Source organism: Saimiri boliviensis, chromosome 9 (genome assembly GCF_048565385.1).
Source record: "Saimiri boliviensis isolate mSaiBol1 chromosome 9, mSaiBol1.pri, whole genome shotgun sequence".
NCBI classification, from domain to species: Eukaryota; Metazoa; Chordata; class Mammalia; order Primates; family Cebidae; genus Saimiri; species Saimiri boliviensis.
In genome coordinates this window covers 10879775-10897280 of record NC_133457.1, presented here as the reverse complement: position 1 = coordinate 10897280, position 17506 = coordinate 10879775, and the positions used below count along the sequence as shown (strand labels likewise).

General features: G+C 52.1%; 1 protein-coding gene across 1 annotated transcript in view; it reads left to right on the top strand.

The window, feature by feature from the left end:
- Window positions 1–17506, top strand: part of RAB6B (RAB6B, member RAS oncogene family) — a 75534-nt gene that overhangs the window by 23051 nt on the left and 34977 nt on the right. The window contains exon 2 of the mRNA XM_003925064.4: window positions 9842–9900. Within this exon, the coding sequence (XP_003925113.1) occupies window positions 9842–9900 (59 nt within the window). The remainder of the gene's footprint in view (window positions 1–9841; window positions 9901–17506) is intronic.

Sequence of the window (17506 nt, the reverse complement as noted above, 5' to 3'; positions counted from 1 at the left end):
GCAGGGTGTCAGTGCCCCAACTTCTGCCTTCTTCAAGGGTCAACTCTCTGTATATTAAAATGTCACGTTTTACACCTTGAATATATACATTTTTTGTTTGTTGATTTTTACCTCAGTCAGCCTTGGGGAGGAGGTAGAAAGAGAGGAAGCCAGAGAGGAAAAGAAGAAAGCCAAGGATGACAGCACCTTGCGCAGGGCAGGAGAGGGGATGACCCCTCCTCTGTGGTGGCCGGGGCTCTGGTCGGGTACCTGAGGATGGGGCCTCTCCCAGCCCAGCTGCGCTGGCAGCATGTTTCTTTGGAGTTTGCCTCTTTGTGTTGAAGGTAGAGCCTCTGGGGAAAAAAGGCAGGAGGAGGGCCAGGGTATAGGAAGGAAAATGAAGACTACATCTTCCAGTCCCCAGCCATGTGGAATCCCAGCAGACCGTCATGTCCCCGGCAACCACAGAGCTGCTGAAGGTGTTCAGGAGGAGTTGGAGAACCAGCCATCCTGGGAACACTCCTGTCTAGAATCTCAGGTTTCCTGATCACAAGGGACCTTTATTTCGCCTTTCCTTTTTCTACCCTTGTCCGTGCACTGTTACGTGGGTGGGATCCTTTAGGATGCACTTGCCTTGTTCCATCTTGCTGTGATGGACATCCTTACTGAGCCCCATGAGCTCGGATAGAGATGGGGTGGGTTCAGGATAGTGAGACAGGGCATTCGGTGGAGAAGGGAGAGGGTCAGGCATGGGTCTGCCTCCTAGCTGATGCAGAAGAAGGGCCTGGGCCAGACCAGCCCGGGCCACTGTCTGGCTGACTCCTCCCTCCCTCACCTTCTTTCCACTTCTCTCTTTCCTCTCCCCGCCCCTTTCCATCTTCTCTGGATCCCTGGGTGAGGCTCAGGCAGCTGAGCGTCCTCTAGCAGAGGGAATTAACACACTTAATTAAAGTGTCCAATGAAGAGCTTTGCATATTTCTTAATTACCGACTGAGTCTTTTGGGGGATGATTTGAAATGGGGTTTTTCACGTGTTTCCTCATTTAGCCTACAGTGAGCCAGCCAGCCCCTCAGGGCTTTAGTGGGAGCTGCCAAAGATGTGATCCCAGTTTGGGGCTGCCTTTTAGAGCTCAGGGTGGCAGGGTGGGGTATGGAGCGGGAAGTCCAGCTCCCAAGCTTACCCGCCTTTGAAGAAAGATGGGACTGGATTTTCCGTTTGGTGAAAACAGAGCCAAAGGAAACAAGGTTCAGACAGATATAGCTGGTGTCTCTCACTGTTTCACTTGTCACCACAGAGACTGGGAGCCATGCACCTCACAGTCAGGCCAGTAATGGTAGACTATGAACAGAGGTTACAGGGATGGTGGGGGCCTCCCCTGAGGGCCCTGTGTGGCAGGGATGCTGGACTGGGGTGGCCTGACCTTCTTCCCAGCTGCAGGACAAGAGCCAAGTCCCTCTGCAGGTCCTTCCTAGCATTTATCCCAGCAATTCCCACTTCTCTTCTAGAAACTGAGCTGCTGGGATAGCTGAGTCAGCCGGGTCTCTGCTAGGACTGGGTTGCTGGCCTGCACAATGAGGAAGCAGATTTGACCTTTCAGCCCTGAGACCACCCTCTGACCGCTGCAGGCATTCTCCAAAGTGGGCCCGGCTGATGGGGGCTGTGGGTTGGGGATGCAGAGGTTCTTCCCCTGGCAGAGGAACTGTTCTCCTAAAAACACAGACATCTGAGAGGGGGGCACCCCACCAAGGTGGCCTAGAAATGGCAGTGAGTTATGCCACATCTGTCCCGCTTGCCCTCTCCTCCTAGAACTCCTGGGGCCCTTGGCCCTGAGCCCAGCTCTGTGGACCTCAGGAAGGTCAGACAGGATCCCACTGTTTGGCCAGGAGCTCTGAGGAGCTGCTGTGGGTGGTAAGTGTGGATGCATAGCCGAGAGCAGATTGCGGGCCAAGGTTCTGGCTTGGCTCTGCGAGGGGCTAGCTAGTGGGTGGCGCACCTTCTGCCAGGTCCTGGCAGACCCTCCGCGCCGTCTCCGGCTATCGTCTGTGCTCTGCCTCACGCTCTTCCCAGTTTCTGGCCCTTATAGCAGCCTCTCCACCCACACCCGCACCCGCTGGGGAGGCGACAGGGACAGGGAGGAGAGCTGTCCTTTGTGGAGGAGTCAGTGTCAGTGGAGGAGTCCGGGGACTCACCACCCACTTCAGCCTGTGATGTGAGCACAAGACCAGACCAGACATCCTCATAGCCACTGACCCCAAAGCCCAGGGTGGATTTGGCATTACGTGGCAACTGTGGAGAAATGTGGGCAAATGATTTTAAGCAGAGGAATCTCAACCTCACATGACTGTGGTTTCATCCAGTCCCTCTCCTGGAAATGTCATTCCCTCTGACCCCCGCATCTCCATCCATCAAGGCTCAGCTCAAATGGTGCCTCTTTCAAGAGGTTACTGCGATTTCCTCAGCAGAGTGGCCTTTCTTTGCATGTGCCTCTCAGGAGACCCTTCCCGCACTGCCTGGCATTTTAATATTTGGATCCGGTTCTCTCTCCGCTACTGGATATGGACTGCTTGAGAACAGAGGTGCATCTGCTTTACCACTAAAATTCTGTGTCCTCCACTGGACAGGCACAGAATGAGCCCCAGTGGGTGTTTGCTGACTGGCTACAGAAGCCTCAGTGGCTTCTGCAGCTACCTAGAAACCACCAGAATGTACAAAACTCTGTTTACCTGGGACCTGCCAGTGAGATGGGGACCTGGGGCACTGGTGGAGTGAATGGCCCCCATAGATGAGGTCTAGGTGGGCATCGGAGGCTGGTTGTGAAGGGCTAGCATCCAGTGCACCTGGCATTGGTGGGATTTCCAGGGTGCTTGGGACCCAGCTCTTCTGGACGTCCCATGGATGTGCAAGACCCCTGGGCCAGTAGTTCCCACTAGAGTAAGGAAACAACTGTTTCATGCTGACGCCAATAGTGAAAAATAAGCTTACTTCTTTAGCTCAGGAGATTTGAATGATTAATTGTTTTTTTCTGAATGCAGTGCTGGCATTTGTGCTTTTGACCTGACAATTATAAAGAAAGCTTTTATGAGTGACCTGAATCCAAGGTGATTGCTTGACGACAGGGCATTCTGGGCTCCTCTCTGAATCTGACCAGTCACTGGTCCTGTCTGCTCTGCTCCCCATTCTCTCCAGCCCCACTGCCTCTGCATTTTTCACTGAGATCCTCCATCTCTGGCAAGACTTCTGACCCCAGTCTGGCTTCTGTAGGCCATTCTGTAGCAGAGTGATATGGTTTGGCTCTGTGTCCCTACCCAAATCGTACCTCCATTTGTAATCCCCATAATCCCCATGTGTCAAGGGTGGGACCAGATGGAGGAGATTGGATCATGGGGGCGGTTTCTCTGATGCTATTCTCATGATAGTGAGTGAGGTCTCACAGGATCTGATGGTTTTATACGAATCTGACATTTCCTGTTTGCACTCACTCCGTCTTGCCGCCACGTGAAGAAAGTGCCTGCTTCTCCTTTGCCTTCTGCCATGACTATAAGTTTCCTGAGGCTTCCCCAGCAATGGGGAACTGTGAGTCAATTAAACCTCTTTCCTCCATAAATGACCCAGTCTCGGGTATTTCTTCATAGCAATGTGAGAATGAACTAACAAGTGTTCTTTCTGAAGCACAGGTCTTTGCTCTGATTACCTAATGGTGTGTAACCAACCACCCCAAAATTTAGTGGCTGAAGACAGTAAGAATATTTACATTGCTCTTGAATTTTTAGTTTGAGTAGGACCTGGTAGGGAAGGTGTAGCTTTGTTCCACGCAGCACTGAAGGTGGCTTGAAGTCTGCCCGCTGGAGTCACCTGAAGGCTCGCTCACTCCCAGATCTCCTGGTTGCTGCTGTCCGGGGGCCCCAGTTGGTTGCTGCTTGGGTGTCTCCATATGGTCTCCCTCCTGTGGGCTTCCATGGGCTTCCTCACAGCATGGTAGCTGGGTTGCAGGGCTGGCTTCCAGAGTGTGTGAGTGTCAGCATGCTCCAGGCAGAAGCTGTACTGTTCTTTCTAAGCGAGCCTTGGGAATCCCACAGGGCCATTTCTACCCTAGATTCACCCTGTGATGGAATGTCAGGGTTGGATTGTAAGAAGACCATATGAGATGGGGAATGTTTTATGAGCCCACTATAGAAGTTATGACCTGCCACACCTGTTCACACCACCCCTCTGCTGAAGTTGCTTTCTGAAGCTCTCCCTACCCTTGGATGAGAATCCATGCTCCTTCATGTGGCTGACATGGCCTGTGCCGTTTGGCCCCTGCCTCTGCCTCCACGCTTCTCCCCATCTGCCCCTCCCTCCCTCCACAACTGGCTCCAGAGACAGGTTTGGCTTAAATCAACCTGACAGCCACATGGAGCTTCCACGAACAGTGCCTGCTGCTCGCTCCTCCCCACACACCGTGTCTGGCTCCACCTACCCTGAGAGGAAGCTCAGGCTGAAGGGCCTCCAAGTGTGTCCCCCATAGCAACCTGGCCTGTTGCCTCCTGTTTCTTCTCACGAGTGTTTTCTCTCCCTGCCCCCTTGCCTTTGTGCACATTGTTCCCTCCATCTGGAATGCCCCTTCTCCCCCACACACAGCCTTCCCTGGCCCACAGCTGCCCCACCTCCTCCTTGCAGCCGTCCTGACTGCCCAGCCACCTGCACCCTTGCCTTTGGGATCTGCAGCTTTGCCGCTGTCAGACCTTTATGTGAACAGCACAGCGGAGTGGATGAGGCATTGACTCTGGCTCAAATCTGTGCTCCTACCCCAGCTCCACCACTTCCCAGCTCTGTGACCTTGGAATAATAACTAACTCATTGGATCGTGATGAGGATTAAATGAGAGAACCTAAATGCCAAATTCTCATCTGCTGCCGAATAGAGGCCCAGTAAGAGCTTGCATTTCCTTTCCTTCTTTCTAGCATCTCCTGGTAAATGCTCAGTAATGAATTTTCTCACCCTCATTTGGTTGAAAAAGGAGAAATGCATCCCCCTGCTTAATCATGTGGGACTAAACTACCAGACGATTACAAGAATATTGCTGAGCCATGAGCAGAGAGAAAATAAAAAAGCTCAATAATGATTTGCCTGCTTATTTTTAATAAAGCCTGCCAGTGGAGCTGAATCTTTGTCCTCAGGAGAAGCTCCACTTTAATGCAGTGGTGTCTGAGAGCTGCGGGAGAAGCACAGCGGTGTGACCTTGAGAACAGAGCTGGCGGGAGGACAGCTCCCGCAGAGGCCCTGGCAGCTGTTGCAAGGCAGGGGGACACAGGAGGAGCTCCCGGCTCTTCCACCGGCCCACCTGCAGGGCTGCTGGGATGCCCCGTGCCACCACTCCTCTCAGGCTGAGTGGGAGTGCTCGGTTGGGTGGCTGGGGGTGGGTTCTGCCTATCTTTTATGGTTGGGGCATTGAGAAAGCCAGGTGGATGTAGTGTGCAAACTCTCCATTTGCAGGTTCCAGCACCTTCTACCCTGGACAGTTGTTGAGGGCAGCTATGGGCTAAGGAAGAGGCCTTTGCTCTTTAGAGGGGAGAAGAGCTTAGCATAGGGCAGCCCCTTACCCACCCAGCTCCTTTATGTGATGCCATTGGCAGAGGCTGGGCAGAAATGGACAAGGGGAACTCCTTTTAACAAGCTCTGCCTTGGGTCTACAGACACTTCCCCGGAGACAAAGCATGCAGGCCAAGGGTCTCAGATACCACTGCAGGGGTGTAACACACATTACCCTGGCAGGCATGATGAGAACAGGGCGGGTAGGCTTAGGGGGCTCTGAGGTGGGGGAAAAGGCTTCAGCTCTGAGAAATGAGAAAAACGAGCCTAGAGGAATAGTATAAAGTCATTGCCTCTTGCAGCAAAGCACGAGTGAGTCCTTCATCCAGTTCAGCCCTCTGTTGGGGTACTGGGCCTCAGATGTTTAACCCTCACTTTCTGAGCCCTCCTTGTGCCCCACAAAGCACCTCCAGGCACCCCAGTGACCAGTTTCTGACCTTCCAGACTGGATCAAGCCCCTCCGCAGTGGGAAAAGGCCCCCAGTTCTGACTCGGCCTGGCAGGGGCTGTTCCCTAGAGTGCCCACAGCAGTGTCAATAGTGACCTGGCAGAATCCCAAACCCGGCGTGACCTCTCAAGGAGGACCTAGATAAGAACTGAGCACATCCCAGCCCCACTCAGTTCTGACCCTGGGCCAGGAGCTGCCACGTTATTGCCCGTTGTGTGAAATGGGAACGACATGAATGCTGCCCAGAGTTGAGGTCTGGGAGGTATAGTGCCCAGTGTTCCTGCACGCTTCAGGGGGCAGGTGCCACATCTCCTCTGTTTACTGTTCTCATGTCAATTCTGTGTCTAACTCAACCCCTACTTTGTGCCCGGAACATGCTCTGTAAATGCTCGGGTCACGTGTTGCCTGTTATGGTGACTGTGGGAATGCATAGAAAATATTGGCACTGGCTAGGACCCGACACCTAAAAGCTCCTTCTGCACAGTCCCAGTAGAAAATGTTTTTGGGGACGTTTTCCTGCCACCTAGACCGTGAGCCAGTACTAATCAACTGCCAGCAGCTGGTGTCCCAAGGAGGGGCACCTTGGCATTAGAGGGCGTTGCTGGGATTTCTAAGTTCTTCAGCTACTCCATGAATTTCCTGTGCCCTTAGTGGCTTTTTGGGATTCCGCTTTCTCTCCTCTCTGTGCTTGGAGGCCCCAGGGAAGAACCTACTGGGAGAATAGACTCAGTGTCTTCCCGTCCATTTCCCCGCCCTGCTCCCTGATGTGCACCCCTTTCCCTAAGGTGCAAGATGCAAAGCGTTGCTGCTTAGGGAAGTGACCAGCAGGCCCTGGGATGCCTCTTTCCCGGGAGGCAGTAACTTTCCACTGCCTCGCAAAACAGAGGATGTCACGTTCTCCCCAATTGCATCCACCTCTTGCTAGTTCAGGGTTGCCCCACTTTTCCCTCTGTGGTTCTCAGCCAGGTACTTGTGGCCTCATGGCCTCAGAGCTGATCCTCCAGGCGTGGGAGGCCCCCCACTTCTCACCTTCATGTGAAATTTAAGGGGAGAGGTAAAGCAGTCAAAATGCTCTTTATAGCCTAATTTCTATCAGAAGCTGAAAAGACTGCTTCCAGGTAAAATTAGAAGAGATCTTGGGCACATATCTGCACACCCTAGAGATGTTCTTTTAAAAATGGGGCTATTCTGACACCAGCTGGTACCCTACAAATCACTTCTGGCACTGACCATCCCAAGTAGGCATGGTGGTCAGTGTTCTCCAACAAGTCATGGTCCCCAAGACTGCCCCCACTTCAATTACCAGTGCAAGTAGGGTCCCAAGGACACCTGCACTTCTGACCAACTGGTGACAAATCCCAGATTCTGTGACATCCCTTCTTAGATTCACTAATTCACTGGCATATCTCACAGAACTCCAGAAAGCATTATGCTTATGATTACAGTTTTATCATAAAGGTGACAAATAGGGCCAGCCAGATGAAGAGACATACAGAGTGAGATTTGGGAGGGTCTAAATTCATGCCCTCTCCCTGTGGAATCAGGGCATGTCACCCTGCCCAGCACATCAGTGTGTTTGTTCACTAGCCAGGACACCCCACCAAGCTTTGGGTGTCGAGTTTTTGGTTTGTTTGTTTTTGAGACTGAGTTTCGCTCTTGTTGCCCTGGCTGGAGTGCAATGGCACAATCTTGGCTCACCGTAACCTCTGCCTCCCGGGTTCAAGCAACTCCTGCCAAGTAGCTGGGATTACAGGCATGCATCACCACGCCCGGCTAATTTTGTGTTTTTAGTAGAGACAGGATTTGTCCATTTTGGTCAGGCTGGTCTCAAACTCCTGACCTTAGGTGATCCACCTGCCTCAGCCTCCCAGAGTGCTGGGATTACAGGCATGAGCCACTGCACCTGGCCAGGTGTAGAGTTTTTATTGGGGTTTCATTATGTAGGCATGATTGATTGACTCACCAGCCACATGATTGAACATAGTCTCCAGCCTCTCCCCCGTCCCTGGAAATTGGATTGGCTCAAAGCCCCAGTCTTCCTATCCCATTTTTGGCCTTTTTGGCATGACCAACCCCTATGTGGACGCTATCTAGGGGGCTCCCATGAGTTGCTGCATTAGCATAAACTCAGGAGTGATGGAAGAGGGCTCAGGAATAACAAAGAAACTCTTATGAGGAGATTCCAAAGATTTAGAGTCTTCCCAGGAACCACGAATAAAGATGAGTCAAATTCTTTATTATACAACAGTGGTGATACATATGTTTTCTCCATCTGATACTCTGGAAACTGCCTTACCTAGCTCAGTTACCTGCTGCCTCCTTACGCTTTTAAGCATTTCCCGTGTGCCTTGTACTTTCATTACCTGATTTAATTCTTATTACAGCCCCTGAAGTCTTTGATATTAATATACCCATTCTCAAATGAGGAACTGAGGTCCTAGGATGGTGATCACCTCAAGGTGACACAGATGAAAAGTACCCCAGTAGGGGGTACAATCCAGCTAACCAAATCTGGGTTAAAGATGGGGACTTCTGAAGTTAGCCCAAACAGTCTGTCAGACGCTCCTGGGTAGATGGTCGTCTTTCCCCTTGCAAATGCTGGCTGCTGGGAGCTGATTGCACTGGTCTGTTACGTGGTGCACTGTTGAGACTTCAAAGCTGGTAATGGGCCTTTGCCAAGGGGCCCTATTGGCTTGTCCTGCTCCCTCCAGGGAGTAACCAGCCACTCCACCAGGCACAGCTTGTGGCTCTCCCGCCAGCCTAGGAAATGGGAATAGGCAGAGCCCTCGGGCGGGGGCACTTTTGCTTTGCCTACCAGCTCTACCTGTCCACCTGCAGCCCAGTGCAGAGAGGGCTCTGAGCCAGCACAGCTGGGCACATCCCCCACTGAGCCTCCCAGGGCCATGGCAGAGACACGATGGGACAGTCCAGAGAAGCATCCATACAGGGCCCATCCTAATGAATGTCCCTTGACTGCCCTCTTCCCCCACCCCAGATGGTTAGAAACACAGCAGCTGGCATTTCTGTCACTGCCAGTCCCCAGGAGAGCTACACAGGGTAAGGTCAGAAGCCAAATTCTACAGTTTGGGAAATTAGCGGCAATTTGTGGGATTCCCGGGAGACATCCTGGTTTCTCTCAGCCATGCCAGTGGTTCTCAGTTGGGGTGTCACTGTCCCTACAGGGCATTTACAGATGTGTGAGTGAGTCCACAGTTGTCACAGTGACTGGAGATCCTCCTGGCATTTATCCAGTGGGGTCCGGGGTTGCTAAACATCCTGCAGTGAGCTGGACAGTCAACATACACGAAAAATAGTCCTGTTCATGAGAGACACTGGGAAATGACATTTGCCTCCCTGCCCCTGGTTCCTTAGAAAGCCACTGTCCCCACCAGTCTTCAGGCTAAATTAATAGGAAATAAAGAGCAGGCTTCCGTCCCAGTGTATGACCAACAACGAGGCATACGTGGGCAGGCACGAAGGAGCCTCCTCTTTTGCACCCACCTAACCTTGATTCTTCATAGAGGGTTCTTGCATCAGCTGGGTTCTCCTGGGTCAAGGAAGACCTGGATGTGGGTGGTAGAAATTCATGGGTCAGTGAGACAGCTCCTCCTTGGCGGCACCCTGGTGCCTGGCACGAACAGCCCTCAGCCCACCTGGTATAGAGATTTGGTGACCTCACCACGGGGTCCCAGGCAGATGCCTAGCTCCCACTTCTGTATTTCTGCAACTTGGCCATTCCTCTATATTTTTTGGTTTTGTTACCTGTTTTCTTCAAATGCAGTGTGTTTAGAAGAGCCTAGCTCAGAGGCCATGACTGAACACCTCTCTCCTTGTTGTTTTGCAGTCGGGAAGACGTCTCTGATTACAAGGTTCATGTACGACAGCTTCGACAACACATACCAGGTGAGGTCCCCAGTGCTCCCCTCCATGTCACCTGACAGCGGCCAGCCTCTGAAATGTGCTGAGCTGGCATGGGAGTAGAACGGCCATGGGTTCCCAGGGTGTCATTTTGCCATGGGGGAGCTTCCCACTTCTGTACTGGCCCCATCCCTGTAAAGAGCTTGAGCCCTTCTGAAAATTCACACCTCAGTAAAGGAAACATTTTTCAGAGGAAAATTCTAAAAATGGTCTGTGTTCTCTTGCTCCTCACAGGCAGGTAACCCATGATAGTGTCTGGCTATTCAGGAGAGTCATCATGTGGAGGAGGAACAAGATGGAAAATGAGAGTGTTAGGCGAACTTGCGCTTCAAGCATGGTTGTGATGGTGGTGTTTGCTAGGACCTCTGTCTGTCTCTGTCACACACACACACACACACACACACACACACACACACACACACACGGTTGCTGAGGAGAGGCTTCCTGGAGAGCTGGTGTGATGAGCTTGTCCAGCCCTGCATGGGCAGAAGGCTGGGTACAGTGACCTCTGCAGCTCCTGGCTCTATAGGGATGGTCTAGGGTCAACCAGAGACCCAGAGGTAGCTCCAGGTGGCCTGAAGGCCAAGCTCTTGGGGGTTAGTATACATGTCACTTTCCTGGTACCACTGGTGAGTAGGGAGTTTTGTGCAAGTAAAGTGAATTTTCCATGCAACTATACCTTTTTGCAGAAGGCACCAAACTTAATTGTTATAACTCTTTTAAAGAAAAAAGGATGCCATTTTCTTCCTTAGATAGAGACAAATGATAATGCATTTTTCTATGCCAGTGGATTGTGTGAGATACTAGTTCCAAGAGGCGTTAGTAGGTGTTACTTAGAAAAAAAAAGCGGTGGTGGGTTCAGAGCTTGTACAGATTTAGGGAACACTGGGTGAACAAAAGTAAATCTACTGCTATACTGCAGGGTTTCTCAGAGCCTGACTCTTATCAGCGTATGGTTTTGATTTGCTAAAAGAAGGATGTAGTGTGTAGGATCTCCCAGATGTATTTGATTATGGAATCCCTTGGTCATCGAGTTCTCAAAGGGCAAATATTTATAGAACACACCAGGGACTGCTGTTGTAAGATGTCCCTCTCCCTTTCTGGATTTCCAGAGTATGTGAAGCGCAGCTCACTGCAGATGACAGCTCTGTGTCTACTTTTTAGTCTGTCTTTCTCCCTCTGGACCAGTTATCCTCCTTGCCTTAAATACAGCCCCTCTGTCTGCCTCTCTCTAATTTTTACTCTTTCTCTGCTATGGTCTCAGTTTTTACTTTACCTCTGTTTCTCTGCTGTGGTCTGAAATACTGGCTAGCCAGTGGACTTGGTGGAAATGACTGTAAGAATTGTCACGAGGCTGTGGGAGAGCAGCCCTGACTGATGTGGACAACCTCCGGCGTGGGCTGGGGGGTGTTCACCTTGGTCACACTTTGTCTTTCTTGTATCCTCTCTGGGCCAGGGCTTTGTAGCACAAAGCCTCTCCTCCTAATGAGGGGAGTTCTGTGCGATCAGTTTGAATTCAAGATGACAGCTGTAACAGACTTCAGTTCCAAAGTCTGACTTGGTATTCATTTATTTTTGTGCATGCATGCATGTGTGTGAATGATCTCATATATTATTTTGATGTTTTACTATTCAGTTACTTATGATACCTCTTGTTAGTGTCCCATTGAAAACAGTGAGTATCTTGGTTGGCTAGTGTTCTTGGTGGTGGTGGGTGGCAAAGGGGGCCCCCATGCCTGTGCAGTGGGCCCCATAAGTGGATCAAAGCCTCAGCTCCTCCCGATGTCATTCAGGTGCCTCAAAATCTCGCCCTACGTCCATGTCAGTGTGGTCTCCTTGGCCTACTCCTTGTCCCCCATCCTGTGGTCCAGCCACCTTCCCTGCTCCTGCTGCCCTTGGAGTGACACACTGCTATGCCTCCACACCTTGGCTCATGTCTTTTCCTCTATCGGAATGCCTTTTCCTCTCTTCTCTGCTGCGAGAATTCTCCTGACACATCAAGGCCTAGAGCAAATGTTTGCTCTGAGCAGCGAGGCCCTTTTATCCTCTGTCCCCTCCATGAGGCTCTCTCCTATAGCATCATTCTCAGGGCTGGTTTAGCCTCTCACCTGTACAGTAGCTTCTGGGTGCTTCTGGCTCTTAGCTGGGCTCTGCACTTGGTTGAGGCTGGGACCCACTACTTCATTCATGAGTCTAGCACAGGGCCTGGCCATATTGATGTCACCAATGTCTACTGGCACAAAAGCATCATGGAGAGTTGGCCTCGGGTTTTAGACCCATCAGATCAAGAGGCCCCAAGAACCCACTGTGGTAGAAAGATGGAGAAACCTCAGAGAGTACTGCCCTCCCCCTTGCGGGCTTTCCCTTTAAAAAAAAATATTGCAGCAGGTGGAATTCCTTTCCTAGTGCCCTTAAAAATGGTAATTAGGCTGGAAGGCCAGAGTGCTCCAATTCTGTGCATGCACAGGCTCATTTTAGCGAATTCTCTGGAGATGGAGAAGGGGAAATGTTATTTTGTTTGTTTTGTTTTTCTTAACATGGTGGCAGAGGCACTTGGGAAGTCGACGAGATCCCCAGTGTCTTCAGGGGCTCAGCTTACCTCACCCCAAGTTGTGCCCCTGCACAGTAGTCGCGCCCCACCACCCCTTCAGGTGCCCTTACAGCTGTACAACCTGGCAGAGCTGCCTTGCCTTGATTGGCTGAGGTGCCCAGACAGTTCCTAGAATGGAATCCACCCCTCCTTCCCTCTTTCCCTCCCACACTTTTTGTCTCTGGCCCCACTACTCCCCTCTCATTCACTCATTCTGACAAAAGACATTTAACAAGTGCCTACTCTACGTTCGGAGAGGCAGGAGAAACTGACCTGGCCACAGATTCTGGCCCTGCCTTCAGCCAGGGCATGGTGGGTGGGGAGGTATTCAACCCTGTCCTCAGTGAATCTTCCCTCAGTCTGAAGCTGAATGTGCAGGAGACCCTGAGGGGCTGGCATGAGGACCTGGGTGTGTGGCACTGGGTTCCACAGACCTCTCAAGACGTTTTGTCCACCTGGCAGGCCCTGTGAGATACCTCAGGAGAGCAGGTCTTCTGCCTCCTCCTGCCTCACACTTACCTTCTCACCCCCAAACTCACACACACACACACACACACACACACACACATGTTCTCATGACACATGTACTCTCTGGCCTCTCACCACCCTGCCCATCACCCAATCTAAATCCACTCACTTGAAGAAGTAAAAAAAAAAAAAAAAAAAAAAAAAAACAGTCACAGCCAGATCAGATTCCTGTCTGCAGTGGTTCTCTTATAAGTAACTACTTTCAAAATTCAGTATGGAGAAAAACCTTCCAGTATGTGTATTGTGATGAGACTTGGCTGTCTTTGGGGCCAGCCCCGCTTCCCATTCCGCAGCCGGAATGAAACATACCTGTAAGCCTTGTCTGTGAGCCACCTTTATGAAACCTGCACTCATGCCGTCATGGAAGGGTTCAGCCTCTGCGGGTGGCTTCCGGAGATGGAGGGGGAGGATTTGGTAGCAGCACTCTTCTGGGGTCTCTCATGGGCCTTCTCTTCCCCCAGCTGCCTGTGAGCATTACCTTTTGGGGGATGGCTGGGAGATTCACGGGCTGGCTCGGGCGCTAGCCTGCTTAAAGCCTCAGTGGTGATTGTGATACACTCAGAGCCCACTGGCTCATTCTTGGGCCTCACCATGGCACAAGTTAGAAAACCACTGACCTAATGAGCTGTCCCTGGGAGCAGGTCCCTGGCCTGCCAGAGCTCACCCAGCTGCTCTCAGGAGGACAGAGAGTGGAGGAGCATTTCTGGAGACCTGTGAAGCTTTGCCTACGCTGGGTCCCTCCCTGGGTCCCATGGAGCCACTGGGAACAGAGCGGCTTCCTCCTTGCCCTCCCAGGCCAAGGGGTTGCCTGAGATGCTCTGGCCTTACAGGTGATCCTCACTGTATTCCTGCTGCTCTGCCCTGAGGCTTTCCTCTCTTTCCTCCTGGGGCTGTCTCAACAAATTGTCGCTGAGTCCTTAAAACAACAGAAATTATTTTCTCACCATTCTGGAGGCAGAAGTCCAAAATCAAGGCGCAGAGGGCCTTGTTGTCTGAAGGCGCTGGGAAAGAATCCTTCCCCAGCTTTCAGTGCCTCCGGGCCTTCCTTGGCTTGTGGCTGCTTCACTCTACTTCCACCTGTGTTCAGCATTGAATTGAAGGGCCCACCCTAAATTCAGGATGAGTTTTCATCTCAAGATCCTTAACTAATCACATCTTCAAAACTGCAGTTTTTCAAATAAGTTCATATTCTGAAGTTCCAAGTGAACATAAATTTGGGGATGGATACCCTTCAACTCACACCAAAATCCTGGCACATGCCAGTCTGATCCCAGTGGGGACTGGACCTTCTGGCCGGTTCCTCAGCTTGGACACCTCACTGCACCTCCCAGCATGGCCCCCGGCAGGCTCCCAGCCCCTCTGGCCCTTCACATGCCTCCCGTCCAGCATCTCGATTTGGTGAGGCCATTTCCCTCAGAGTCGTATCTTGGCAGCATGTCTTTTTATTATCACAAGATATGTCCAGATGATTTCTTAGTGTAACATTTGTAAGCTGATTTAATGAAATAAATACGAGTGTTTCCTGGGGCCTGGCCATTGTGTCTGCAGGCCACTTATCTGGCTGCTCCGCCCATAAACCAGCACCTGCCACTCCCCAGTGATCTTGCGCTTCTGAGAGGAGCTGAGCTTCACAGGCAGCACATCCCAGCTGCTTAGGGAAGGGCACACATGAGAGGTCACGGCGCGTGGAAGGCTGTGCTTCATCTAACATGGTGTTTGGTACTCTGCCATCTCTTTCCAGGGCAGCACATTCTCAGGTGGCCCAGGGAGTTGCCAGCCTTGGGCAGCATGACCTTAATGAACAGAGACTCGGGGCTAAAAAGCCCCCACACTCTGCCTTTGCTGGTGTGGGTGTGGTGAGGCCCCATGAGAAAAACAGACCTGAGCGGGGGTCAAGTCAGAAGCTTCCCCGTGGACACACACCCACACACTCATGGACGCTGGTCCCTGGCACCCACCCCCATCCCAGGAACAGAAAAGAGGTGTGAAAAGAGACACCTGTAGGACTTTGGGCAAGATTCTGAAGTTACCGAGCACCCTTTTGTTGGTGTGATTTTCCATCATCTAGATTTTAAGAGCTATATGAGCTACGGTTTAAATACAAAGTAACAGCCAAGCCTGGTGGCTCACACCTGTAATCACAGCACTTTGGGAAGCCAAGGCCAGAGGACTGCTTGAGGCCAGGAATTCAAGACCAGCCTGGTCAACATAACGAGACCGCTTTTTAATAATTTTTTTAAAAAATTAGTTGTATATAGTGGCGTGAGCCTGTGGTCCCAGCTACTCAGGAGGCTGAGATGGGAGGATAGCTTGAGCCTGTGAGGTCAAGGCTGCAGTGAGCCATGATCACACCACTGCACTCCAGCCTCGGCGACAGAGCAAGACCCTATCTCAATCAGTCAATCAATACATACATATGTATTTGCCACACTCCTACCTCTAAAGTAGGCCTGGATGATACAGTGGTTAAATTCCATCTGATTAATTTCCAAGTTAAAAAAAATGCAGTACTAAGATGCTGAAAAGTTTGGCATGTTGGAGTGGAGGGCAGTAGCGGGGCCTGAGGGTGGGCTGTTGGCAGGGATGCATTCTGACCTCCATGGGTCTCAGGCATTTTGCTTCATGAGCCCTAACATGGGCTGAATCGTGTTTCTTCAAAATTCCTGTGTTGAAGTCCCAGCCCCCAGTATCCCAGAGTGGGACTGCAGCAGAAGATAGGGTCTTTACAGAAGTAAAATGAAGTCATGAGGTGGCCCTAATTCAATATGACTAGTGTCCTTAGGAGAAGAGGAGAGGAAGACATAAGCATACACAGAGAAAGACAGCGTGACAGCGTGAGGATGCAGGGGGAAGACAGCCATCTGCGAGCCAGGGAGGGGCCCCGGAAGGAGCCAGCTGTGTCTGCACCCCAGCCTCGGACTCTAGCCTCCAGAGCCGCGAGGAAATTGCTCTGCTGTTGAAGCCATGCAGTCTGCGGTACTTTGTTACAGCAGACCTAGGAAATGAATACCGGTCTCTTCCTTTTAAAAATGTTAAGAATTATATTTTTACAGCTACGTTGGTATAGAGATTAATGTAATTCAAACTGGATTTATTATAATTATAGTCATTTCTTCTTCTGAATTTAAGAGAAAATGGAAACATTTTCTTGGCCCTTAATGTCTTACGGGCCTTGGGCCTGGTGGGTGAGTTGGCCCAAGTGACTGGTGTAAAGTGTATTCTCTGTAGGTTTATTGCCGAGTTAAAAACGAAGAAACTGAGCCCAGCACAAGAAAATTAGGTGCCAGTTTATTCAGCTTCCAGGCGAGGTTCTGTGGTCCCGGGGAGAGGGTCCAGGGAAGTTGCTCCTGACTCCTCTCAGGAGTGGGGTTTTATAGGGAGTGAAGGCGTTCAGTTGGATTTGGAGAAAGAGGATATGGACGGGGTGAGCTGCTATTGGTAGGTAGGTGGGATTTCTGGTGAGCGGGCTAGGTGCCGAGTGCAGAGGGGATTTCCAAGGGTGGGACTAGGTGCTGAGTGCAGAGGGGATTTCCAAGGGCGGGCTAGGTGCAGAGTGCAGAGGGGATTTCCAAGGGTGGGACTAGGTGCTGAGTGCAGAGGGGATTTCCAAGGGTGGGACTAGGTGCTGAGTGCAGAGGGGATTTCCAAGGGCGGGGCTAGGTGCCGAGTGCAGAGGGGATTTCCAAGGGCGGGCTAGGTGCAGAGTGCAGAGGGGATTTCCAAGGGCGGGCTAGGTGCAGAGTGCAGAGGGGATTTCCAAGGGCGGGACTAGGTGCCGTGTGCAGAGGGGATTTCCAAGGGCGGGACTAGGTGCCGAGTGCAGAGGGGATTTCCAGGGGCGGGGTTAGGTGCCGGGTGCAGAGGGGATTTCCAAGGGCGGGGCTAGGTGCCGTGTGCAGAGGGGATTTCCAAGGGCGGGACTAGGTGCCGAGTGCAGAGGGGATTTCCAGGGGCGGGGCTAGGTGCCGTGTGCAGAGGGGATTTCCAAGGGCGGGACTAGGTGCCGAGTGCAGAGGGGATTTCCAGGGGCGGGGTTAGGTGCCGTGTGCAGAGGGGATTTCCAAGGGCGGGGCTAGGTGCCGTGTGCAGAGGGGATTTCCAAGGGCGGGGCTAGGTGCCGTGTGCAGAGGGGATTTCCAAGGGCGGGGCTAGGTGCCGTGTGCAGAGGGGATTTCCAAGGGCGGGGCTAGGTGCCGTGTGCAGAGGGGATTTCCAAGGGCGGGGCTAGGTGCCGGGTGCAGAGGGGATTTCCAAGGGCGGGGCTAGGTGCCGGGTGCAGAGGGGATTTCCAAGGGCGGGGTTAGGTGCCGAGTGCAGAGGGGATTTCCAAGGGCGGGGCGAGGTGCCGGGTGCAGAGGGGATTTCCAAGGGCGGGGCTAGGTGCCGGGTGCAGAGGGGATTTCCAAGGGCGGGGTTAGGTGCCGAGTGCAGAGGGGATTTCCAAGGGCGGGGCGAGGTGCCGGGTGCAGAGGG